Source organism: Pongo abelii, chromosome 23 (assembly GCF_028885655.2).
Source record: "Pongo abelii isolate AG06213 chromosome 23, NHGRI_mPonAbe1-v2.0_pri, whole genome shotgun sequence".
Taxonomy (NCBI): Eukaryota; Metazoa; Chordata; class Mammalia; order Primates; family Hominidae; genus Pongo; species Pongo abelii.
Window position 1 is genome coordinate 29,731,543 of NC_085929.1, and position 24,973 is coordinate 29,756,515.

Sequence of the window (24,973 nt, forward strand, 5' to 3'; positions counted from 1 at the left end):
AACTGAGTCCCACTAGCAGTAGAGAAGGTCTCCTGCTTATCCGAAGCTCAGGACCCAGGGACACCAGGTACCTCTGAAGGTGGGGAAGCAGGGAAGTATGATAAACAAGGACTGGTCAAAGGTCTATTTAAGAAGCAGTTAGGGTCCGGGCACAGTGGCTCACATGCCTGTAATCCCGGCACTTTGGGAGGCCGAGGCGGGCAGATCACCTGAGGTCAGGAATTCGAGACCAGCCTGGCCAACATGGTGAAGCCCGGTCTCTACTAAAAATACAAAAATTAGCTGGGTGTGGTGGTACAGGCCTGTAATTCCAGCTACTCAGGAGGCTGAGGCAGGAGAATTGCTTGAACCCAGGAGGCGGAGGTTGCAGCGAGCTGAGATTGCGCCACTGCATGCCAGCCTGGGTGACAGAACAAGACTCCGTCTGAAAAAAAAAAAATGCAGTTACAGCCAGGCACGGTGGCTCACGCCTGTAATCCCAGCACTTTGGGAGGCTGAGGTGGGTGGATCACCTGAGGTCAGGAGTTTGAGACCAGCCTGGCAAACATGGCAAAACCCCGTCTCTACTAAAAATACAGAAATCAGCCAGGCATGGTGGCACGGGCCTGTAGTCCCAGCTACTCAGGAGGCTGAGGCAGAAGAATCGCTTGAATCCAGGAGGCAAAGGTTGCAGTGAGCTGAGATTGTGCCACTGCCCTCCAGCCTGGGTGACAGACCAAGACTCCATCTCAAAAAAATAAAAATAAAAATAAAAAAAGAAGCAGTTAGAAGTCCAGGTCCTTTCTCCACACCAAGAGGCTGGGAACTGCCCCATCTACCCTAGAAGAAGGCCAGAGGCTCATCCTCCAGAGATGGTTCAGCAGAGGCTCTCTGGCTTTGGAGCAGGGCAGATGAAAGCAAGTGAAGTGTCAAAACAGAGGGATTGAGTAAACATCAGCATGCTGAATCTTTGTTCTCCTTCCCTTCTTTGCACAAGGGCAGAAAAATCTCTGGGGACTCTCACCAGCCTGAAAAGAATGACCCAGAGATACTAATACCGGGATTACCTGGGAATTACCACTAAATCAGATCACCCTATAATGGAGCTCAGTGGGTGAGCCCCTACTACAAACTCAGAGCTCACAGATTTTTAATCCCCAATTCTTAAAATATGAGCAATCAAACAAAGAGTCCAACTTGGAATAAGGACCATGCAGAGAGAAAACAAAATTTACTTAATATTAGTATCCTTAGAGATAAGAGAAGATATCGCAACCATGATGTAAGAACAGGATGTAATACAACAGGGACTTTCAGGCCAAAAGAACACTAGTAAATTCAAAATTTGACAGCAGAAATGAAAGGTTGAATAGGAGGGCTGACTGACAAATCAGATCAAATCCACCAGAAAATTGAGCAAAAAGACAAAGTGGTAAGAAATAGGAGGAAATACTGGCTGGGTGACCGGGCCCTGTGGCTCACGCCTATAGTCGTAGCACTTTGGGAGTCCAAGGTGGGAGAATCGCGTGGGCCCAGGAATTTGAGACCTGCCTGGGCAACACAGATCTCATCTTTACAAAAAAAAAAAAAAAAAAAAAAAATCAAGAAAATTAGCCAGGTGTGGTGGTATGTATCTATGGTCCCAGCTACTCAGGAGGCTGGGGCAGGAGGATTGCTTGATCCTGGGAGGTCAAGGCTGCAGTGAGCTGTGATTGTGCCACTGCACTACAGCCTCAGTGACAGAGTAAGACCATGTATCAAAAAAAAAAAAAAAAATAGGAGGAAATACATAACAAAATTAGGGAACTAGTTCAGGGTTCCAACATCCTAATAGTAGGACTGTCTAGAACGAGAAAAAAAGAGGAGAAAATAATGAATGAAATAATGCAAGAAAATTTCCTAGAGCTTCAGAACCCAAGTTTCTAGACTAAAAGAACCCACTGAGTGCCTAGAGTGGATTAAAATAGCTATACACAATGGAATATCATTATGAAATTGTAGAGTACTGGTGAAAAAGAGAAACTCCTACAGTCTTCCAGAGAAAAACAAGTCATAGACAATGGGTCACAAGTTAAAATGGCTGTGGACTACTCAACAATGCCCAAAAAACTAGAAAACAATGGAACAATGTGTGTTCAAACTTCTGAAGGAAAATGATTTCTAACCTAAAATTTGATGCTCAACCAAATGATCAAGAAAACTGTAGAAGGAACATATTTTCAGATGGGCAAGTCCTCAAAAAGTTTACCTCTGATGTGTTCTTCCTCAGGGAACTACTTGTTCTGAGAGTCCCTAGCTAAATGGGGGCTCCAGTACCAGAGCGGTTGGCAACCCAGCACTAACAGGAAATGAAGGGAGCTGGATATGGTCTCTACAGTGTGCCTTTCGCAGGATACATCTTGTACATGGTGGACAGCCTAATGCCTGTCTGTCCAACCTGTGACCAGGGGGTCCCTCATACGTGAAACTTGTTTATACTGGCAGATGCTGTGTGGCTCTTGCCTGACTTGTCCCTGCCTGACTACCACTCTGGCCCTAGGAGCCCAACTTTGTGTTTCCCCCGGTATCCCAGGGAAAACCCAGCCTGGGGCAGCCCCTGGTTCTTCTCATGGAAGGTGCAAATTCAACACACAATCGCAATAGGAAACAAGTTTAAAGATTTTTTACTTACAGATCCTGGGCAAGGAGAGTGCCATGAGTCAGGAGGGCAGTCCTCTGTCCCCAGGTCAGATGAGGCAGAAATGAAGAGTCAGAGAGAGTATGGGGCAAACTAGCAGTACACATAATGACTAAGATGTGGTCACCTTAAGTTAATGGCCAAATGTCTGGATGGTCCATTTAAAGGAAGCAACAGGAAAGTGGGCAGCCCAGTCTGCTGGCGGGAGAGAGGCCTCTTAAGTTCTTACCTCTGGCCACTTGGCTTGAGCCATCTCAGTGTGGTGTAGATCTGGAAACTGTGTCCAGGGTGACCGAGCCCTGCCGCTGGTATGAGAGAGTTAAACTTGTATTCAACATGGATGCCAAGGCAACATAAATCTATAAGGATCCACTACACCACTCTACTAAAATAAGGGTATAAACCAAGAAAGAGGAAGCTGTGGGAACAAAGAAACACAAAAGCAAGGCAAAGGGATTCCCCAGGGTGATGGTGAGGGGGGATCCCAGGACAACAACTGTGTGGCCAGCAGAGGGGGCACCTGATTCAGACCACAGCAGTCACAAGGCTCTGGGGCAGATTCCTTGGAGGAGATGAAACTGATAGACTGTTTGACGCGTCTAAAACACACTAAGGGAGATTTAGGAATTGATAGAAAGTTTGGGGTTGAATGCTTGGCAAGTAGAAAACAAAACAAACTCTAGGGAAAACAGAAAATAATTCAGGAAAAGAAATCAAAGTTCAGCCTGAGCAATATAGTGAGATCTCCATTTCTACAAACTTTTTTTTTTTTTCAATTAGCTGGGCGTGATGGTGTGCGCCTGTGGTCCCAGCTACTTGGGAGGCTGAGGTGGGAGGATTGCTTGGGCCTGGGGTCAAGGCTTCAGTGAGCTGTGATTGTACTCCAAGCCTGGGTGACAGAGTAAGACGTTGTCTTAAAAAAAAAAAAAGGAATCAAAGTTGACAAAACGGTTGGGGGGATAGAAGAACAAGGACACATGTATGTCGAAGGGCCAGGAGGAGGCAAGAAAGAGCTAACACTGACATCTTCCATAAGGGGAAGTCAATAGGTGATGCAAAACTAAAAAATTAGGAAGTAGCAACACTAACAAAGGTAAATTCCAAAGGAACTAGCTCAGTGTTGATGCTGGGGATAACAGCTATTTTTGGTAACAGACCTTGTACACCCATCTGACTCTAAACCATGAGCATGTATAACTCTGATAAAAATAAAAACCACAAAGGTACATAGTACCAGGAATGTTTAGATAGCGGGGCTGGCTCTGGGCTGAGATCTGAAGGTAAAGAAGTCCTGGTCAGGAGGATACAGGAGACCAGCTGGAGGGAATTACAAAAGCCAGGGGTGAGCTGCCAAGGGCCTGGACCGGGTGGTGGTAGAGAGATGGGGAGGAGTGAATGGATTCAGAATGATGTGGGAAAACTGATGGGATCAGACAACAGCTCGGTGTGTAACAGCAGGGAGGCCAGGGTTCCTGGTGATGTGGACAGCGAACCTTTCCATGGATGAGGAAACAAAGGAGATTCTTTAAAAGTCAGGAAGCAGACACTCTTGGCAACATGGGGAGAATACACAATTGTTTGAAGGCAGCAGAGAAAGCACCATAAAAAAAACTCACTCCATGCTTCCTGGAAACAGATGATATTGACTCCACACATTGCAGCCACCTCTACAATAGCCTTTATGCGTCTATGAAGGGCAGAGACCTGAGAATTTAAAAAGGATTAGAATCCATTTAGTTCTACTGGTAAGGCAATTTTTAGGATTTCATCCTAATGCATATGGAACAATCAATGCCCACCTGGGCAGGTATGAGGAGTAGGGTGGGGAGGTTCTATATTTGGTTATCTCCTGATGTCCAAAATCTGCATGAAAAGCTGGAGGTGCAGAGGCTCTGGGGTCAGACACTTGGACACTGCCTCAGTTTCCTCACCTGGTAATGGGGAGGCTGCCACCTGACCTGTGGGGTTGCTGAGAGGCAGGGATGAGGATGGTGCTGCTTCCGGTCCAGGGCCCACGCTCACACCCATCTCCCGGGTCAGCCACAAACTTGGCCTGGGACTCCGCTGTCCACTCTCCTGCCTTCAGAGGCAAGCCTTGTCCCCCACTTATCCTACTTATCCTGTGTGCATCTTATCATGGAATGCCTTGCCTCTCTGGCTCTTTTAAATCCCCGTGCTTTGGTGTGTGCTGTGCCCTGGGCCAGGAATGTACTTCCCTCCTCCCACCTAATCTTCCTGGAGGTGTTATCTATGTCATGTGTCGCCCCTCTGTGGGCCTCTGCAGACTCTCACAACTGTGGGCCAAGTGTCAAGGTAACTCGGCATCCCCTGGCCTTCGGGAGCCATTGTGTGCCACTGCTTTCATTGTGTGCCACTGTTCCTCTGCTGTCTGTCACTCCCAGGACCCCACAGGCTCCTTGGGGATAGGAAGAAAGCATCCTCATCATCTGCTTGTCCTTGGCACAATGCCTGGCTCCCAGGAGACATTCAAAAGTGTTTGTTCAAAGACAGACCAAAGGAACCACGCTGAAAACCCAGAGCGCACAAACTTTTTACAAGGCCTATAGTCTCCTCCTTTGAGAGGCTGTGCACCCCATGGCTTTGTGGATATTTGCTGACAGCATCAGCCCCACAAACACACATTTGCTTGGCGTTAGCAAAACGCAAAGCATACTTCTAGGCCCTGTGCAGGTGAAAAAAACATAGCTGGTCCTATGACTTGACAGTCTGGGATGATAGAGGGGACATATCCACAAAAAATGAATCCAGATACAAAAAGTGAGAGAACTGAGAACCAGACATCTGTGAATCCAACAAAAGCAAAGGAAGGACCAACGTGAATGACGATGCAGAACCAAACCTGGAATCCAAGAGACCTTAGGTTTCTCCAGAATCCCTAAGAATCCTCAAACACGCCGTATCCTGAGGAAACCTGTGCAGGGAAATCCCTGAAAGTTTGAGCAGCTGGAGGAATGCTGTGGAGAAGTGTATAAAGCAAACCACCTGCGCCTGTGACAACATGTTTCTTTAGGGAGATACAAGATGCTGTCACTTTTATTTACTAACTGAGGTCATAAGTGAATGCCTATCTATTCCCGTAATCCTGTAGGCACCACAGCTGACAGACTTCTGGGTATAGTGAGTCCCCGCCCTGAGGATTAAGGCAGAAGAACACATGGACAGACGGTCCCAACCAGCTTGTGCTGGCTGGCCGCCTCCTGGCAGGCAGCTGAGAGGCAGCGTCCCGTGGAGAGCACGAGCAGGCCAAAAGGGCACCCTCCCAGTTGGTAAATGGAGTTTCAGATCAATAGCTGGAGAGAAGTGGAAAGATCAGTGAGGAGGAGGGAGAGACAGAATAAGAACAAGAAGACAGAAGAGCCAGAGATGGAGGCTGGAGGGATGTGGGGAGGCCAGGGCAGGAGCATCTCTGCTACTGCTTGAGGTGCCCAAGCCTGCAGACCTGGAGTATGTGGCCAGCCAGGGCCTGCAGGTGTGCTCCAAGGGCGGGCCACAACCCCGTTTGTGTATTTATTATGGTCAAAAGAGTCTGCACCTGTTCTGCCACAGGGGCATTTGCAGGGAGGGGGATTCTGTTCTGAACCAGCCCCACGTGCACGATGCGGGGTCGTCTCAGCTGCTCCTCCGCTGCTTCAAAGGCATATCCCTGCAGTTCAAAGTCTTCTCTGGAGGCGGCTTCGAAAGCTTCCCTGGGCAGATCAAGCTTCCTAGATGGGCAGGAAAAAAGAGGGAAGGTGATTTTGATGCAGTCTGCTCCACTTAAAATCCCTCTCCCATTTCTTGTAGTTATTTATCAGCCAAAGAGGTGAGGATGTCCTAGCTAGAAGGCGCTCAGTGCCAGGGCCCAAGGGAGCTGGCGAGCAGTGAGGTCCAGCCATGACAGAACACTACACTGAACCTGGACTTTACCTGCAGTTGGCAGGGAGACCTCAGCAGAGAGGCAGCACGGTTAGGCCTGGCAATGGGGAGGCCAGTCAAGAGGCTGGTGTTTTAGAGTTGCTGAAATCAGGGTAGGAATTAAAGTCCTGCAGTCAGCACAGAAAGGAGGGAACAGATTCTCAAAAGTGTTTCTGAACCAGAATCAGGGCTATGCTGAGCCTAGGGTGTGAGGCAGGCTGTGGGAGCAGAGAGGGGCTTAGAAAATGGGGCTCAGGAGACAGGCTGGATGAAGAGGCCGTGACCTGGGATCACACGGATGGCCTTATGGTGAATAAAGGCCCTGGCCACTCTGTCCTGCTGCTCCTGCTGGGGGAGGCCAGTTCCACATCTGGTGCTGGGTGGGCTTGGAGGGGCCCAGGTGTTCAGATGGAAGCCCTAAGTGCTCATCCACATTTGTAGTTTATTAACCAAGGCTAGAGAATTAGTTGTAAAACCTTCCACTGAAGTGACCATTGGCCAAACAGCAAATACCTCCTGATACCTGTAGCACACCCAAGGGTGAAAGCCACAGTGGCATGGGATGGGACACAGTCCCTAGCCAGGAAGGGCTTACCATCTAAGGGCAAGATGATTATGAAATACTCAGAAAACACATCAAAAAATAACCTGACAGCCATTATCTAATAATAATATTTCTCTCCTACTTTAAATCACTTTCTTGGAGACGTTTCTTTCAAAATCACAGCCCTGTCAGCCCAAGCCCCCTGTCGCCGCCCCCTGCCAGGCACTTTCCATGTGATGGCCCTGACAGCTCTGAGTTCGGTTCCGCCCCTGACAATCAGCCTGCTTTTCAAGTAGTCAAGGTTCCCTTCACTCCAGCAGGTTAGAAATAGCAGCAGTGCCCACACCGTGCCTCTCCTTGCTGTGACTGCCTTAGACAGTCCTCCCACCCTCCAGCAGAAGGGCGCTCCTGCAGGCCACAGCCTCAGGGCAAATCCCCTCTGGTGGACATAATCACGCAGCTTTCCAGGATGTGTGTGTGGGCAGACACCGGGAGAAAAAGGAGCAAGGCTTATGTGTCTATTCCCTCGAAGGCCTGTGGGCCTGGGAGCCAGACAGCTCTTTGAGAGTGTCCTGGTGAACCCTGCCTGGCCTCTCAGCCTGTGGTCTCACACCAGGAAAATGTCAGGTGAAGAGCTCGTCTTGCGTGTGGAAACATGGCTGTAACCACCACCTGGCTGAAGTCTCTCTCCCCATCTTCCCACCATGCACAACCTCCATTACCTACCCTTCTTCCCCCAAGTGGTGCCTCTGCCTGGCCAGCCCTGAGGCTGCCCACCTCCTTATCCCCAGCTCCCTGAGAGCTCATTCTAAGCCAAGGTAATACAGGAGAGGCTGCTCCACCCTCCAGGACAGTCACCTTTGGGGCTCTACCTCCTCCCAGCCACTCCTGTCTACTATCTGGGCACCACTTGTAAGGCCTCTCTGCCCTCCCATTATCCAAGGCGGTCCATTACCACATCCTACACAGCTTCATCTTGGAGAACCTAACCAATCCTCAAGCCATACCCTGTGCAGACGCAGTCAATGACCATGTGCTGTGCCCACCGAAAGGCCTGGTACAGGAGATGCAGTGGACCACTGAGACGGACTGAATGCTTATGCCTGCCCCAAATTCATATGTTGAAATCCTAATCTCCAATGTGATAGGGCTCTTTGGGAGGTGATTAGGTCATGAGGGTAGAGTCCTTTTAAAAGACCCCCAAGAGGGCATGCTTGCTTCCTGTACCATGTAAGAACACAGTGAGAAGGCACCATCTACCAACCAGAAAGTGGGCCCTCACCAGACACCAGATCTGCTGTGGCACCTTGATCTTGGACTTCATAGCATCCAGAACTGTGAGGAATAAATTCATGTGGTTTAAGATCGGGAAAGAGACCGCAGCCAGATGTGGGTTACAGCCAGGGTTGCACACTCAGACAAGAGCTCTGCCACCTGACATCTTCCTGGTGTGAGACCACAGGCTGAGGACAGTGTTCACTAGGACAGTCCCAAAGGGCTGTCCAGCTACCAGGCCCACAGGCCTTTGGGGAAACAGACACACAGACCCTTCTCCTTTTTCTCCCTGTGATTGCCCACAAGTACTGGGAAGTCTGTGGTATTTTGTTATAGTAGCCCAAAAGTACTAAAACAAACATCAATCAGCCACTGCCCAGGAGGACAAGACCAGCAAATGAACCATAACCTCAGAGATGGCCTCATGCTGCCACTGCCTGCCCTGGTCCCTGTAGTTGGCTTTCAGACCCTCTACCACTCACCCTGCTACTGAGGCCTCCCCACTCAGGGCTTCCCTTCAAACTTCAAGGAGTAAAGCCCTTCACTTCCCATCCTAGCCCCACCATGCCCTTCAGGACCCCCACCTCTCCCACCCAGGGTCAGGCAGACCTTGCCAGAGGACACCAAGTTCCTGCCTCCTCAGCAACCTCTCACTTCTGGAGCTTCATCTTTCCATGTCTGATGGCTCTTTACCACCAGCACTTTAAATCATTAAACTAGAGCTCTGTTACAAAAGAGACACGTGCTCATGGCGGGGGTGAATCAAATAGTGGGAAAGGGTACAAAATGAAACATAAATTCCCCTTTCTACCCCACCCCTAGTCCCAAAACTCAGAGGCAACCCCTCTTAACAATGTTTTATGTCTCTTTCCTGTTTTCCTACATGTATGCATTACAAATACAATGGCATCATTCTGTATCTTGTTCTTCAACTTGCCTTTTTTACTTAATACACATAGCTTGGACATCTTTCTCCACTAGTACCTACAGACCTCCACATCCATCACTGAAGCTGTTAAAGACTCTCTCCCATTGAAAAACAGAAGGGGGCTGGGGGGGAGAGAAGGAGGGGAAGAAAGAGAAAGAGGGAGTGTTCCACACATGTCCACATGTTTACTCACTTGCTGTCTCTCCCTTCTGCCTAGGGAGCTTCCACACATGCTTCCCCTCAGCTCAGGCCTCACCTCCTGGCCCCATCTCAGGAACTGCCAACAGCCTTATCATGGCTAAATCCAGCAGACTTCCTGCTGTCCTCACCCGCTGGACATTTCTGAGCCATCTGATGCTTCTTTCCCTGTCCTGCCCCAGAGTCCTCACCTCCAGAATCTCCCACAAAGTCTCTTTCTCTGACTCCTTGAATATCCGGGTTTTCCAGCATTCTCTCCAGCGCCCTCTTTTGTACCTGCTCCTCCTCCACCTGGAATGACCATCTCCAGGGCAGCTCAACAAGCCCAGCCTTGCCCACCTGAGGCCCACCTCCACATAGCAAATAGCCCCTGGGTTATTTCCACCTGCAGACCCTGAAGCTACTGTAGCAGGTTGAGCTGTGTCTCCATCCTGACACCTGGAACCTGTCATTGTGATTTTATTTGGAAAAAGGGTCTTCACAGACGTAATTAAGGTCAGGATCTCAAGATAAGATCATCCGGGATTATCCAAGTAAGCTCCAAATCCAAAGACGTGTGTGTGTGTATGTTTGAGACAGGGCCTCGCTCTGACTCCAAGGCTGGAGTGCAGAGGAGAGATTTTGGCTCACTGCAGCCTCGACCTCCGAGGCTCAAGTGATCCTCCCGCCTCAGCTTTCCCTGTAGCTAGGACTACAGATGCATGCTACCGTGCCTGGCTATTTTTTTAAATGTTTTATAGAGATGGGTGTCTCACTATGTTGCCCAGGCCGGTCTCAAACTCCTGAGTTCAAGCAATCTTCCAGCCCTGGCCTCCCAAAGTGCTCAGATTACAGGTGTGAGCCACTGCACCCTGCTCAAAGACAAGAGACACCACAGGAGAGATACAGGGACAACAGGAGAAGGCCAAGAAAGAGGTAGAGACTGGCTGTCACAAGCTAAGGAAAGCCCAGAGCCACCTGAGGCTAGAAAAGACAAGGGAGGATTCTCCCCTAGGATCTTTGGAGGGAACATGGCCCTGCTGACACGTTGGTCTTGTACTTGTGGTCTTCAGAACTATGAGAATAAGTTTCTGTTGTTTCAAGCCACCCAGTTTGTGGTAATTTGTTACGGCAGCCCTAGGAACTAAACACTCAAACACAACCTGTCCAAAGATGCTCCTCATCACATGAGTTGACTGGCCATCTGAGAGTCCAAGCCAGAAGCCGACAAGATCCTCACTGCCACACCTGTTATCCTCATTGTCTCACTGTCCGCTGACCTCCCTGAGACCTCTGGAAGCCTTCTGTCTCTCCACCCCCAGGTACTCTGTTCACATCAGGCCTCTCATCTTCCACCTACTTTTTTCCAGGCTTTTTTCCTTTCCCTTTTTAAAAATTTCAGATCATCCAGTCATTATTCCAGGTCATTCTTCACTCAGCCACCAGGTCAAACTCTTCAAAGGCTCTACCATTATCGAGACACAGTTCTGCTGCCTCAGAGACCCTAAGAGCAACTTGCCACTCCTGCCTCTTCTCTCAGGTCTTCCTTGGGGGAGCACTCAATGACTAACCCTCTCACAAACACAGTCCTCAAATGGGCACGTTCCCTGGTGTCTGGGGACATGTACCCTTCCTGTCTCCCTTAGGATGTAGCTTAGGCATGGTGCTCCTGGGAAGCCTTCCTGATGTCCCCCCAACCCCAAACACACAAACTCTCTCAAGCTCTCCCTGCCTCCTTCTCACAGTGTAAGGCAACCATCAAAAGATGGAAAGCCCCCAAGGGTAGGAACCATGACTTACTCATCCTGGTATCCCCAGTGCCAGTGGCCGAGACTAAGTGCTCAACGAATGCTTGTTGACTGAATGACTGCTTCTTGGTTCTGGCTGTCTTAAAATGGAAAGTCGATGTTCTCTGGGGATTTCATCTGTCTGCCACAGGCAAAGGCCCATTTGGATCATTCACTGAGCAAACATTTACTAAGCATTGTAACTGGGAGAAGAGGTGGTCTTGTGTGGAGCACATCAGGACCGAAGGGCTGAGGGCTTCAGGCCCACTGGACCTTCACAGAGGTGGCTATGTCCAAGTCAGACTTAGAGGAGTTTACAGGAATTTAAGTGGGATTAGAGTTTTTAAATGAGCAGTAATTTTTTTATCTTCAGTTCGAAATGCCATTCATCGCCAAATCCCACACATTAGCAAGGACAGAGCAAGTACAAAGGTTTACACCTTAGGGATAAAAGCTGAAAGGGATAAATGCTGAGTAGAACAGAGCAAGAAAAGGGGGTAGGAAAAGGAGCCACTTTGTTATTGTGAGCCCCAGGATGAAGCCTGGCAGTCATTGGTCAAGAGAGGTCGTCTCCCATTTCACCAGCCATTATCATCATCCCTCCTGCTCTGGAGTGACCCAAATGCTTAGATAAAATCCCTCTTGCAGGCAGTCCTTGGGCTGACCTCAGCCCTTCTCCAGAATGTGCCCCAGCCAATTACCTTTCCCCAGCCAATCACCTTTGTGGGAAACTGACTTCTCTTTTCCTAAGACTCTTCTCCTTTACCTCTCCCTGGCACCCACATGCTGTCTTTTTCCCAGGAAGACATGCCCACCCCACTCTTAGAATAAACTAATTCCCATCCCTAGAAGCATAAGACACCCCTTGCTTTATTTAAGACATTTTCTTTGGGAGTCTCAACTCTGAGACACTTCTCAAGGACTAGTCTTTACAGATGCAGTGGAAATAGAAGCATGAGCGCATTCACTGGGAGGAGCCTTAAAGGTCACCCCACCCTTTGGATATGAAGAGCCCTTTCTGACAAAGTTCTATACTACCTCACTCCCAAAAAGCGGCTGTTCTAACTTCATCATCCACTAGCTGTGAAAACACCCTTGGATCTGAGGTCTAGCCTCCCTGCAGTAACTCCACAGCAGCTGTGGCTGGGAACCACAGATCCAATCAACACCTTCAGTTACCGGTGAACTGGTCTGGTTCCTGCTGCAAGGTCACTGCCACAAGGTCATGGAGCCCGCAAACTGGCTGGACTCGGGGAGGCAGGGAGCCCACAAATTAGCAAGGAAGTGGAAGGAGAGTTAGTCAGGGGCTGCATGCGGTCAGAGTTTGGATTTCATCCTAAGAGCCCAGGAAACTCCTTACAAAGTTTTAAGCACAAAGAGCAACAGTATGTGATTTTTTCTTTTTTTCTTTTTTTTTGAGACGGAGTCTTGCCCTGTTGCTCAGGCTGGAGTGCAGTGGCACGATCTGGACTCACTGCAAGCTCCGCCTACTGGGTTCAAGCGATTCTCCTGCCTCAGCCTCCCGAGTAGCTGGGATTACAGGCGTGAGCCACCACACTCAGCTAATTTTTGTATTTTTAGTAGAGACAGGGTTTCACCATATTGGCCAGGCTGATCTCGAACTCCAGACCATGTGATCCACCCACCTCTGCCTCCCAAAGTACTGGGATTATAGGCATGAGCCACCACGCCAGGCCAACAGGATATGATTTACATATTAAAGGGATCCTCTGGTTGCTGCAGGTAAGAAATGCACTGAAGAGAAACAAGAGTGGAAGGGGAAGTGTCTTTCTCTTTTTTTTTTTCTTTTTTGAGACAGAGTCTCACTCTATCACCCAGGCTGGAGTGCAGTGGCGGTGATCTCTGCTCACCGCAAGCTCCGCCTTCCGGGTTCACGCCATTCTCCTGCCTCAGCCTCCCGAGTAGCTGGGACTACAGGTGCCTGCCACTACACCCGGCTAATTTTTTGTATGTTTAGTAGAGACGGGGTTTCATCGTGTTAGCCAGGATGGTCTCGATCTCCTGACCTGGTGATCCACCCGCCTCGGCCTCCGAAAGTGCTGGGATTACAGGCGTGAGCCACCACGCCTGGCCGGGGAGTGTCTTTTTCAGCTTTGTGGACACAGTGTCCAGCAGTACACAGCCCTCAGAAAGTCCTGGTGATGCACAAGCTTGCAGGGAGTGGAAAAACTAGCGCCTATGGCTTGCCGGTGGGAAAGGTTCCCTCGCCAACTAAATGCAGACAGTCTCTATTTCCAAGGGTCAGCCAGAGGTCAGGTCACTGCAGGAAGGATGGTCTGGGGCCAGACAATCAGTACACCTGCTGGGTGCTCTGGTTGGAGACAGTGATCCAGCCAGACACCCAGAAGACAAGCCTGGCTCCGGGAAGGAGGGTTGGGATGGCCACAGAGAAAGCCCTGGAGAGTAAAATCCCGTCCTTTTCTTTCCAGTTCTGGGCAACGTGGGGGAGAAGAGATTTGTAAAGTTCACCCCAGGATTCTGTAACCCCCAAGGACCCCGGGGCCGTCCCATCAAGACCTGCTATGGTCTCTGCCCGCCAACTCAAGACTTCCCACCGCCTCCCCTGAGCCCTTCAGACCCTGAGGCCCTCCCTGCCTGCTCCCCCAGACCCGCACTTTGTGGCCCCAAGACCCCATTAACTTAGCCTCTGGGCGGCGGACCTGAGCTCCTTGCCATAGAGAACGCGCTTCACCTCCTGCAAGTCGGGGAGCGGCAGGTGCTTCTCCAAGCATTCCTCCAGCGACTTCCACTCAGCGCCCGCCATGGCCACGGTCCGCCAGGGCTTGTGTCTGCGCACGAACTACCTGCCCTTTGCCCGCAGTGGGAGGAGGTGCCCAGGCCCGCTCAGGCGCCCTTGCCTTTATCTCTTACTCTCGCTCCCGGACAGCACAGCTCAAGTGAGGACACGCCACTTCCTCGCGCAGCCAATCTGCCCTCCAGGGCTTCGCGAGTGGGACCGCCCCTGGCCTTTATCGCTCCTTCGGCACGTGCCAGGACACGTTCCTCTTGCCGCCTCCGCAGCACATGGCCAATCAGCGCTCCAGGGCCTCGCGTGGGGAGGGGGAGGAGGGATCCGCCCCTTGCCCTTCGCCCCTTGCCCTTAGCCTCTCCTTTGGCAAGCGATGAGACACGCCGCTCCACAAGGGGGACTGCGCGGAGCCTTCGCGCCTCGGCTGCGAGTCAGGACTGAGGCTGTACCCCTCCCGCCTCCCTCAGGGGCCCTGGCGCGGGTGCCTCCAGGTTCCACCCCTCACCTGCTCCTTGGTGTCGGGTCGGGACCCTGGAGAGGTCGTGAGGGAGTCCTGGGCGCGGGCTCCGGGAGGCTGCGGCGGGGGTCTGAGGTAAATGGCTCGCCCGCTGCGGGCCCTCGCGGGGGCTGGTTCCAGCAGCAGCCGCCGGTCAGGGCCCCTCCCGACCGCGACCTCCTGTCCGCAGCGTAGGGCAGCCGACCGGGCCAGCCTCCCGCACAGGACTACCGAGGAAGGTACGGGACGAGTTTCAGTGTCCCATGGGCACGCGGCGGCTGCACCTCTGTCGTCCGGAGCCTTTATGTCTGGGGAGTTTTAACCCCCGAGGGGCCAGGCTCGGAGTCCATGCCGCTACCTGGGCCGCGCGTTCCCACCCCCGGCTTTGGGGCCGCTGGAGCCGAAGGTCAGCTGCTCGCCTGCAATTCCGTGCGCCTCGGTGGAGCTAATATTGTAAAATGCGGGGTCCCCGGGTGAGGGCGCGCCTCCTGCACCCTAGGGCCCCTTTTCAGCCCTGCCCTCTGCCGCGTGTGTGCAAATATGGGCACTTTCCTGCGGTAGGGTGCGCTTTAAACTGTCCCTGAGATGGTAGGAGTGAGAGCCCCATTTGCTGTTACCGCTAATCCAGAGGGTGCCATCCCTTAAGGAGCAAAGAAGCGTCCTCTTTGGGGTCCTATTGAGAATTAGCGCAGTAAGGCCCGCTTACCTCGGCGGGCAGCCGAGTGGAGGAACCAGTCTGTAGAAATCCTATTCAGCCACTTGTAAACCTTGTGACCCCAGGAAAGTTTAACTTAGTCGCTGGAGGCTTCTGTTGCTTTATCTGTAAAATAGGAATGCAAAGATTACGCTGCGGGGTTGTTTAAGTCAGAAAAGGCCAGCACGGTGGCTCATGCCTGTAATCCCAGCACTTTGGGAGGCCTAGAAAGGAGTATTGTTTGAGGCCAGGAACTTCAGACCAGCTTGGGTAACACAGCAAGACGTATCTACAAAATAATTTTTTAAAAATTAGCCTATCATGGTGGTGCGCACCTGCTTCTTGGGAGGCAGAGGTGAGAGGATCGCTTTGAGCCCAGGAGTTCGAGGCTCCCTAGCTATGATCTTAACACTGCACTTCAGCCTGGGCAACAGAGTGAGACGCAATCTCAAAGCAAAAAAAAAAGAGGCAAGTAAAATGAGCACAAAGGGAGCTAATTTATATCTAGAATCAGCTACTAACATTAAAAATATTATACTTCAGGTATTTTGTTTCAGCTGCTAATTCACAAGTTTTGTTCCTTGTTTTGATAAATGTTGGCTGACAGTTTCTGGTATCTGATGGCGCTGCCTCCTCAAGAATGCAAACTCTGAGGACTTTCTATGTGTAAGGCACTGCCAAGAGAGCCATATAAAGACAGATAAGACCTAGTACCTTTTCTCTGTGATTTAAAGTAAAGACGGCTGGGCACGTTGGCTCACACCTGTAATCCCAGCACTTTGGGAGGCCGAGGCGGGCAGATCACCTGTGGTCAGGAGTTTGAGACCAGCTTGACCAACATGGTGAAACCCCGTCTCTACTAAAAATACAAAAATTTGCCAGGCATGGTGGTGCATGCCTGTAATCCCAGCTACTCGGGAGGCTGAGGCAGGAGAATCGCTTGAACCCAGGAGGCAGAGGTTGCAGCGAGCTGAGATCGCGCCATTGTACTCCAGCCTGGGCAACAAGAGCAAAACTCCGTCGCAAAAAAAAAAAAAAAAAAAGGAAAGACAAACTTGTAAATACAGCAGATTTAAATAATTTGAGATGAAAAAGATACTATGGAGTGCAAAGGGGTGATTTCTGGCTTAGAGAAATTGTTGGAGGTCTCATGGAAGAGGCTTCAAAGCCAACTCAAAATGCTTCAAACTGAATGAACTTTTACCTCCTTTCTCAAGCAGGCTCTTTTGTTGTTGTTGTTGTTACAGAGTTTTGCTTTTGTCACCCAGGCTGCAGTGCAGTGACGTAATTTTGGCTCACTGCAACCTCCACCTCCCAGGTTCAAGCGATTCTCCTGCCTCAGCCTCCCGAGTAGCTGGGATTACAGGCATGTGTCACCACACCCAGCCAATTTTTTGTATTTTTAGTAGAGACAAAGTTTCACCATGTTGGTCAGTCTGGTCTTGAACTCCTGACCTCAGGTGATCCGCCTGCCTCAGCCTCCTGAAGTGTTGGGATTACAGGCATGAGCCACCATGCCCAGCCTCTTATCTTCTGCACTGTATTCCCTATTTCAGTAATGGCCTCACCACCCACTGATTTGCCAAGTTTTTGAGAGTCATCTGCAACTCCTCTATGTTCTTTCCCCCATACAATCAGGCATCAAGTTCTGCTAAATTTATCTCCTGGATTTTGTTCATATCCTTCCTCCTCCCTCCTCATGTCTGCCTCCTGTCATCTTTTGCTTGAATTGTTGCCAGTCTTCTAACTTGTCTCTCCACCTCCAATGTCTATCCTTAGTTGTCTTTCTAAAACTAGTATCTTACCATCCTTTGTACCCTCTCATTCAGTGTATCCCTACCTGGAATCACCTTTCATCCTTCATTTTGTGACCGCCTTCTCATCCTCCACCATGCAGTTGAAACATCACTTCTTCTGTAAAGACTTCTCCAATTGTCCCAGAAAAAGTTTGGCTCCCCCAGGCCTTCATAGATAGCTCTCTTGTTACATTTATTAAACAGTATTGTGTAGTTATTTCTGTGCTGTCCTCAGAAAATGGACCGGATCTACTTTTGTATCCAGAGGACTTTAGCACTCAATAAATGATTATTGAAGGAATCAACTCTGGGATTCATTAAGGTGATAACACTGAGCTGGACCTCGAAGCAGTAGTAGAAGCTATTATTACTAGTTAAATTGTTTAGTTCATCTTTCCCTATTGTTCAGTGACAGGTCATTCATACTAGTTCATTATAAACCAGTGTTTCATAAATAAAACTTAGGATTTAAAAAGTTGTATTAAAAATGTTTACATTTGCCCAATTTACTTTTTACTCTGAATGATAGCAAGACACTTCACTAGCTCTTTCTGTGGTAATCATTTTGTTTTTTGCTTTTTTTTTTTTGAGTTGGAGTCTCCCTCTGTCACCCAGGCTGGAGTGCAGTGGAGCGATCTCAGCTCACTGAAACCTCCACCTTCTGGGTTCAAGTGATTCTTGTGCCTCAGCCTCCAGAGTAGCTGGGATTACAGGCACGTGCCACCACGCCCGCCTAATTTTTGTATTTTTAGTAGAGATGGGGTTTTACCATGTTGGCCAGGCTGGTCTCAAACTCCTGAGCTTAGGTGATCTGCCCACCTCAGCCTCCCAAAGTGCGGGGATTACAAGCGTGAGCCACTGCGCCCGGCTCTGTGGTAATCACTTCAAAAGACTTAAGGCTTTGCCCTAGTTTCTTTCTGAAATATCCCACCAACCCAAAAGGTTATAACTGCATGCAAGCATACTAGAGTGAGGGAGTCTTCCTTGTTTGGAAGAACAACTCTTTCTCTGGCAACATGGTGTGGTTTAAGGATATATAACCCATAATTTGGTAAGTGTATACAAACATGGGCAGGAAGGACAGAATACACACAACCTCGACATGATGGATACCTCTGGAGAGGGAGATAGGGGAATGAAATAGAAGAATGGGAATTATCTGTTGATAGATAATGTTTTAATTCTTTTTAAGAGATCTGAGACATATGACAATATTAACATTTAAAAAATCTGGGTGCTTATCATTACCAATACTTTTTATGTTTGAAATATATTTTTTAAAAATTATAGAAAAAAAGAAACTTAGAACAGGAGTCAGAAAACCTGCAGTTTAGTCTGGGTTCTACTTTAACCTCAGTTTTCCTGATATAAAAAAGATAGGGGCCAGGCATGGTGGCTCAGGCCTGAAATCCTAGCACTTTGGGAGGCTGAGGTGGGTGGATCACTTGAGGTCAGGAGTTGGAGACCAGCCTGGCCAACATGGCAAAACCCCGTCTTCTACTAAAAATACAAAAATTAGCTGGGGATGGTGGTGCATGCCTGTAATTCCAGCTACTGGGAGGCTCAGGCAGGAGGATCACTTGAGCCTGGGAGGTATACGTTGCAGTCAGCTGAGATCGTGCCACTGCAGTCCAGCCTGGGCAACAGAGCAAGACTCCGTCTCAAAAAAAAAACAACAAAAAAAAGACTGGGGAGGGGAGGGAACTGGTGAGACAGTCTATAGAGATGATGTAAGTCTTGTCCTAATTCTAATAAAATATGATTCTAATAATCTAGTCATGTATAAATTCCTCTATTTATATGCTTATTTGTGAGAAAACAGTTTCATTATAGAAGCTGGTTCTGCAGAAGGAGCTTATTTTTAAAAATGTATTAGTGGGGCTGGGAGCAGTGGCTCACGCCTGTAATCCCAGCACTTTGGGAGGCCAAGGCGGGTGGATCACGAGGTCAGGAGATCAAGACCATCCTCACTAGTATGGTGAAACCCCGTCCCTACTAAAAAATACAAAAAATTAGCTGGGCGTGGTGGCGGGTGCCTGTAGTCCCAGCTACTCAGAGGCTGAGGCAGGAGAATGGCATGAACCCAGGAGATGGAGCTTGCAGTGAGCTAAGATTGCGCCACTGCACTCTAGCCTGGGCGAGACTCCGTCTCAAAAAAAAAAAAAAAAAGTATTAGTGTCTGTTTTTAGGTATTACTTTTAAATTCACAATATGTGTTTATTTCAGTCCTTAGGGAAGGTATTTAAAGTACTTTTTAAAAAGTAATGTGTATAGGTAATTAAATTTTATTTTTAATTTTTGTGAGGGCATAGTAGGTATATATATTTGTGGGGTGCATGAGATACTTTGATACAGACATGCAGTGTGTAATAATCACATCATGGTAAGTGGGGTATCCATCCCCTCAAGCATTTATTCTTTGTGTTACAAACAATCCAATTATACTCTTATAGTTATTTTTAAATGTACAATTAAATTATTGACTATAGTCACCCTGTTCTGCTATCAAACACTAGATCTTACTCATTCTTTCTAACTACTTTTTGTACCTATTAACCATCTCCACTTTTCCCCCATCCTCAACCACCCTTCCCAGCCTCTGGTAACCATCCTTCTACTCTCCATCTGCATGAGTTCAGTTGTTTTAATTTTTAGCTCCCACAAATAAGTGAGAACATGTGGTTTGTCTTTCTGTGCCTGGCTTATTTACTTAATGACTTCCAGCTCCATCCATGTTGTTGCAAATGACAGGATCTCATTCCTTTTTATGGCTGAATAGTACTCCATTGTGTATATGTACCACATTTTCTTTATCCATTCATCTGTTGATGGACATTTAGGTTGCTTCCAAATCTTGGCAATTGTGAACAGTGCTGCAACAAACATGGGATGCGAGTGCAGATATCCCTTAGATACACTGATTTCCTTTCTTTTGTATATATACCCAGCAGTGGAATTGCTGGATCATATAGTAAGGTACTATTTTTACTCATTTACATTTGAAGGACTAAAATGTTATGATGATCAATGGTGAACAATTCTAATAAGGGCCATGACATGGAGATCCCACCAGTCTTCTCCTATGACCCAGAGGGGCTGTTTATGCCCTCATTTAGCACTTTACAACACACAAAAGGCTTTTGCATCATCTTGTCGCATTCGATCATTCAATAATACTGTGAGGTAAGGGGATAGGGTTTTTGGTATTTGTCAGATTTCCAAGCTAAACATGGTATTTACTGGAAATAAACTGTAAGAGCCAATATTTTACTTATAGTCAAGGGAAAAAAGATCTGAGGTGATCCAATTTCTAAGCAACATTCTAAAACCCAATTTCTGGGTTAATTTGTCCCTACATTGCATTCCTTAGCCCAGAAGTCACAATTCTCTTTTCACTAGCATTTTTTATTGTTTTTATCCTTATGTAGACTTAAGTGTCTCACATGAAAAAGTCTTGGAGTAGCCCACCCAAACTTACCAAAAATGGATTTTGCAGCAGAGCAAGGCCAACGCAGCCAAAATTGTGACAAATAAGGTTTTATGGCCCCCATTTTAGCAGCCTCCTTTTTGTCCCTTGTTTTTGTTGTGGGTTTCTTCTCCTCTCATGACCAGCTCTGCTTTACTCATAGTAAACCTTTATTCATATTAAACCTCTAAAAAGTGTTTTTAAAATTTTATTTTTAATTGACAAATAATAATTGTATATATTTATGGGGCACAATGTGATGTTTTGATACATGTATACATTGCAGAATGATCAAATCAGGCCAATTAGCATATCTATCACCTCAAATATTTATCACTTCTTTGTGGCTATTTTGAAATAAACATTATTATCATCATTATTATTAATTTTTAGAGGTAGGGTCTCTCACTCTGTCGCCCAAGCTGGAATGCAGTGGCACAATCATGGCTCACTGTAGCCTTAACCTCCTGGGTTCATGCAGTCCTCGCAGCTCAGCCTCCCAAGTAGACCACAGGCACGAGCCACCATGCCCTTTTTTTTTTGGAGACAGGGTCTCATTATGTTGCTCAGGCTCATCTTGAACTCCAAGGCTCAAGCAGTCCTCCTGCCTTGGCCTGTCAAAGTGCTGGGATTATGGGCATTATAGGCATGAGCCACCATGTCCAACCTGAATCTGTTGTTTCTTAAGGATAAAGGTATGGCATGTCTTTGAGTCTACAGTTATTTGCATATAACTGGCACTCAATGAATGATTGTTGAATCAAATTGAACACCATATCAGTATTGATAAATATTTAGAGACAAGGTCTCAATTTGTTGCCCAGGCTGGAGTGCACTGATGCAATCATAGTCACTTACCGGGTTCCTTTAGCTATATTAACTCAGCGGCTTATTTAGCCTGCTTTTGAAAAAGACCACCTTTGGCTGTAGCAGATTTATAATTATTTCCTTTCAACATGACTTCTAGCTGTCTCTGCAGCCTGGTTATCTAGAACACAAGTAGTCTAAATCCTCAAGTGTCTCTAACAATGGTAGATATTGGGGGAGCTGCTTCATATAGCACAAATCTGTTTACTGGGAAGTCGCTGGTTCAGCATCTCATGGTTCATCCCTCTCTGATTAGCTTCCTGGCCCATATTCCCTTGGATTAGGAGTTTGGTGGGATCCTTAGCCATAACATTCTTGAGTTGCAGAGAATGTGTATCTAGATCCCATTTTCAGAAATGTCCTTGCTGTAGATAACAGACAGTTACCTACTTGTATCTTGAGAAATAGTAGTGTAAGAGAAAGAAGATTGGTCTGAATACTGGTTAGAATATAAATATGTTCTAATCCTGGTTTTACTATTAGGTAACTGCAGCTTTAGGTGCATTATTTGATACCTCTTCCTAATATTCAAAGATATTAGACTAATTCTCATAGATTCTATGATTTTATGATTACCGGAGTATGAGATCCTTTTTAAAATCCAGATGGCAAGGGCAAGCAGAGAAGATGTTGCCTGACACTTAGAGGAGAATGCCCTGGATATGAGTGCCTTAATCACATGGACTGGGTCTCACTTGTGTGGGAATACCATGGGTCCCATAAGGACTGAACTGGACCAGAAATGAGAACACCCTGGATGTGAGTGCCTTAATCACACGGGCTGGGTCTCACTTGTGTTGGAATACCATGGGTACAATAAGGACTGAACTGAACTAGAAATGAGGATAATGATACCTTCCCCACTTTCTTGAAGGAGTGGAATAAGCTAAGTTGAAATATCTTTGAAAATCTATACAGCATTATCTCTATAGATGCTATTTTTAATCAAGGAGAAGGTGTTTAGATATAATTCTTCCATGGCAAATTATAAATATACCATCTTTAATGTACTGGATACTTATCTTTGCGTTGTTTTTTTCAGTGGTGATAATGGCTTTGCATTGAATCATTTATAGTCTTTCCACCAGTTCTTCTCGGGATAAATAGCATACATTTGAAAGATCAGTAATTTTGAGAAGGCTGCATGAGACCATGAAACAAAGCAAAGCTGACTAGCCTAAGCTGAACTCTAGTCCATGACTCATCACTAGTTTGTCCAATCATTTAGGATAGCAAACTAAGCATAGGCTTATGTATGACAGGAATGCAAAATCCCAGGTTGAATTTTTGGGCCCCAAATTTCATGAAGTATCAATGTGATAAATAAACCTTTCTCTTTACCACCTCCTCCCCACTAAAGCAATTGCAGAAGTATGCATTGGGCCTAGCAGCAGTATGTGTGGCTGAATTAGGGGTATTGAGTTGACTAGAAGCTCAATGTGAGTCAACAGTGTGTTGTGGCTGCCAAAAAAAGCTGATATAATCTTAGGTTGCATTATGAGAAGTATAGTGTGCAGAACACAAGGAAGATGACTATCTCATTCTGTTCTCTGCTGACCAGAGCGCACCTGAAATAATCTAGCTCTGGGATAGCTACACAACATATAGAGCATCTTGAATATGCAGAAAAGAGAGATCTAACAGCAACAACAACAAAATGTTAAAGGCACTGGGAACATATATTTAGCAAAACAAGGCAAACAAACTCAGGAAGGATATTGTTACTTCATTCAGATTTCTGAAGGGGCCACATATAAGAGGTTTTTATTTGTTCCACATGTCCCTAAGTAGAGAAGCTGGAGTCAATGGATAGAAACTAAGGGAGGAGGCCGGGCACAGTAGCTCACGCCTGTAATCCCAGCACTTTGGGAGGCCAAGGGGGGTAGATCATGAGGTCAGGAGTTCAAGACCAGCCTGGCCAACATGGTGAAACCCTGTCACTACTAAAAATACAAAGATTAGCTGGGCATGTTGGCACGTGCCTGTAATCCCAGCTACTTGGGAGGCTGAGGCGGGAGAATGCTTGAACCAGGACCCAGGAGGCAGAGGTAGCAGTGAGTAGCAGTGGGCTGAGATCATGCCGCTGCACTCCAGCCTGGGCTACAGAGCAAGACTCTGTCTCAAGAAACTTAGGGAGGCATATTTCAGGCCAATACAGTTATTTTCATTAGGTGATATAAAAAAAAAAATGAAATAGGCAGTCTCTGCAAGTGATGAGTTCTCATTCAGGGTGTTCAGGTACGGTCCAGATGACCACTTGGTGGGAGTGTTGTAGAAGATAGTCAATCATCAGATGGGTAGTTGAATTACAGTCTGTGATTTCTGTATATTGCTGTAACATGAACCAAGAAAACCTTAGGGATGTCAAATCCAAAGATCCATAAATAAGCCAAAGAACGATACAAGACATTCTGGTATTTGATGAAGTAAAAGTCAGTAACTGTGAGCTTACTGAAGAACCAGATGATGGGAAGATTTTATTATTAACTTTTGTAAAAGTGTGTTTGGTTGGATTTGGTTTAAAGGAAACACTTTATTGCAAGAGTATTTGGACCCTAGTTTCTGGAACCTAATAGTGAAAAGAGTTCTAGTCCCAGAATCTGGGGATGAAACAACTATCTCATGGTTGCAAAGAGCAATTTCAAATTGCAAGTGGTTGTATCTGGTGAATCGTAAGGGGACAAAAATGGATGGGGGTTAAGAGGTCAAGTAGGTACACAGCCTGGGGAGAAACAAGTGTATAGAAAAAATTATGTATTTGTTAAGTTAGGCCAAACAGACTTATGTTCTGTACTTCGCCATCTGCAGATAATTGGCATCTTAAAATACTTTATACTGAAGCAAAGTAGATTGTGTACTCTGAGAAGCTATAAGGTATACTAATGATTCATTGTGGAGGGCTTACAGTATTGTAATAACTTACCAGGTTCTCTGCCCCAGCAACAAACTCACCACTGGCAAGTTCAGCCCCACCTTAAACACTAGACTAGTTCTGCCCTCAGTCCTAGAATCTGAGTCCTACTTCAGATCTCAACTTTGCTTGCTGCTAGCCCTGCCTGAATTAATGTCCCAAATCTAATAACTAGTTTAGGGCATTAAACCTTTTTGTGGCTGGGTGTGGTGATTCACACCTGTAATTCCAGCACTTTGGGAGGCCAAAGTGGGAGGATCTCTTGAGCCCAGGAGTTTGAGACCCATCTTTAAAAAAAAAAAAAATCAGCTGGACATCGTGACATGTGCCTATAGTCCCAGCTACCTGGGGGGCTAAGGTGGGAGGATAACTTGAGCTCAGGAGGTAGAGGCTGCAGTGAGCCGTGACTGTGCCACTGCACTCCAGCCTGGGTGACAGAGTGAGAACCTGTCTCAACAAAACAAAACAAAACAAAAAAAAACTTTTTGTGCTCTAATCTTGAATCTCTTGTTTCCTTAAACTCAAGTCTCTTTCTGATATCTCAGTGCACAGCCCCCTTTTAAACTTAGCATTGCCAAAGACTTGAATCTGGAATCTGAATTTTGTGTCCTGCTACCTCTTTTCTGTGAGTTGTTTTTTGGTTTGTTTGTTTTGAAATGGGTTCTCGCTATGTTACCCAGGCAGGTCTGAA

At 47.3% G+C, this 24,973-nt stretch overlaps 2 protein-coding genes across 2 annotated transcripts in view; both read right to left on the bottom strand.

The window, feature by feature from the left end:
* UPB1 (beta-ureidopropionase 1) overlaps positions 1-14,248 on the bottom strand; it is a 34,291-nt gene extending 20,043 nt beyond the window's left edge. Inside the window, 3 exon segments of the mRNA NM_001132004.1 lie at positions 4,273-4,360; positions 6,210-6,381; positions 13,964-14,248. Of these exon segments, the coding sequence (NP_001125476.1) occupies positions 4,273-4,360; positions 6,210-6,381; positions 13,964-14,067 (364 nt within the window). The 5' untranslated portion in view covers positions 14,068-14,248.
* Positions 14,249-15,297: 1,049 nt separating this feature from the next.
* Positions 15,298-24,973, bottom strand: part of ADORA2A (adenosine A2a receptor) — a 71,025-nt gene continuing 61,349 nt past the window's right edge. The window contains exon 4 of the transcript XR_010139436.1: positions 15,298-15,368. The gene's annotated coding sequence lies outside the window, so the exon portion shown is untranslated. The remainder of the gene's footprint in view (positions 15,369-24,973) is intronic.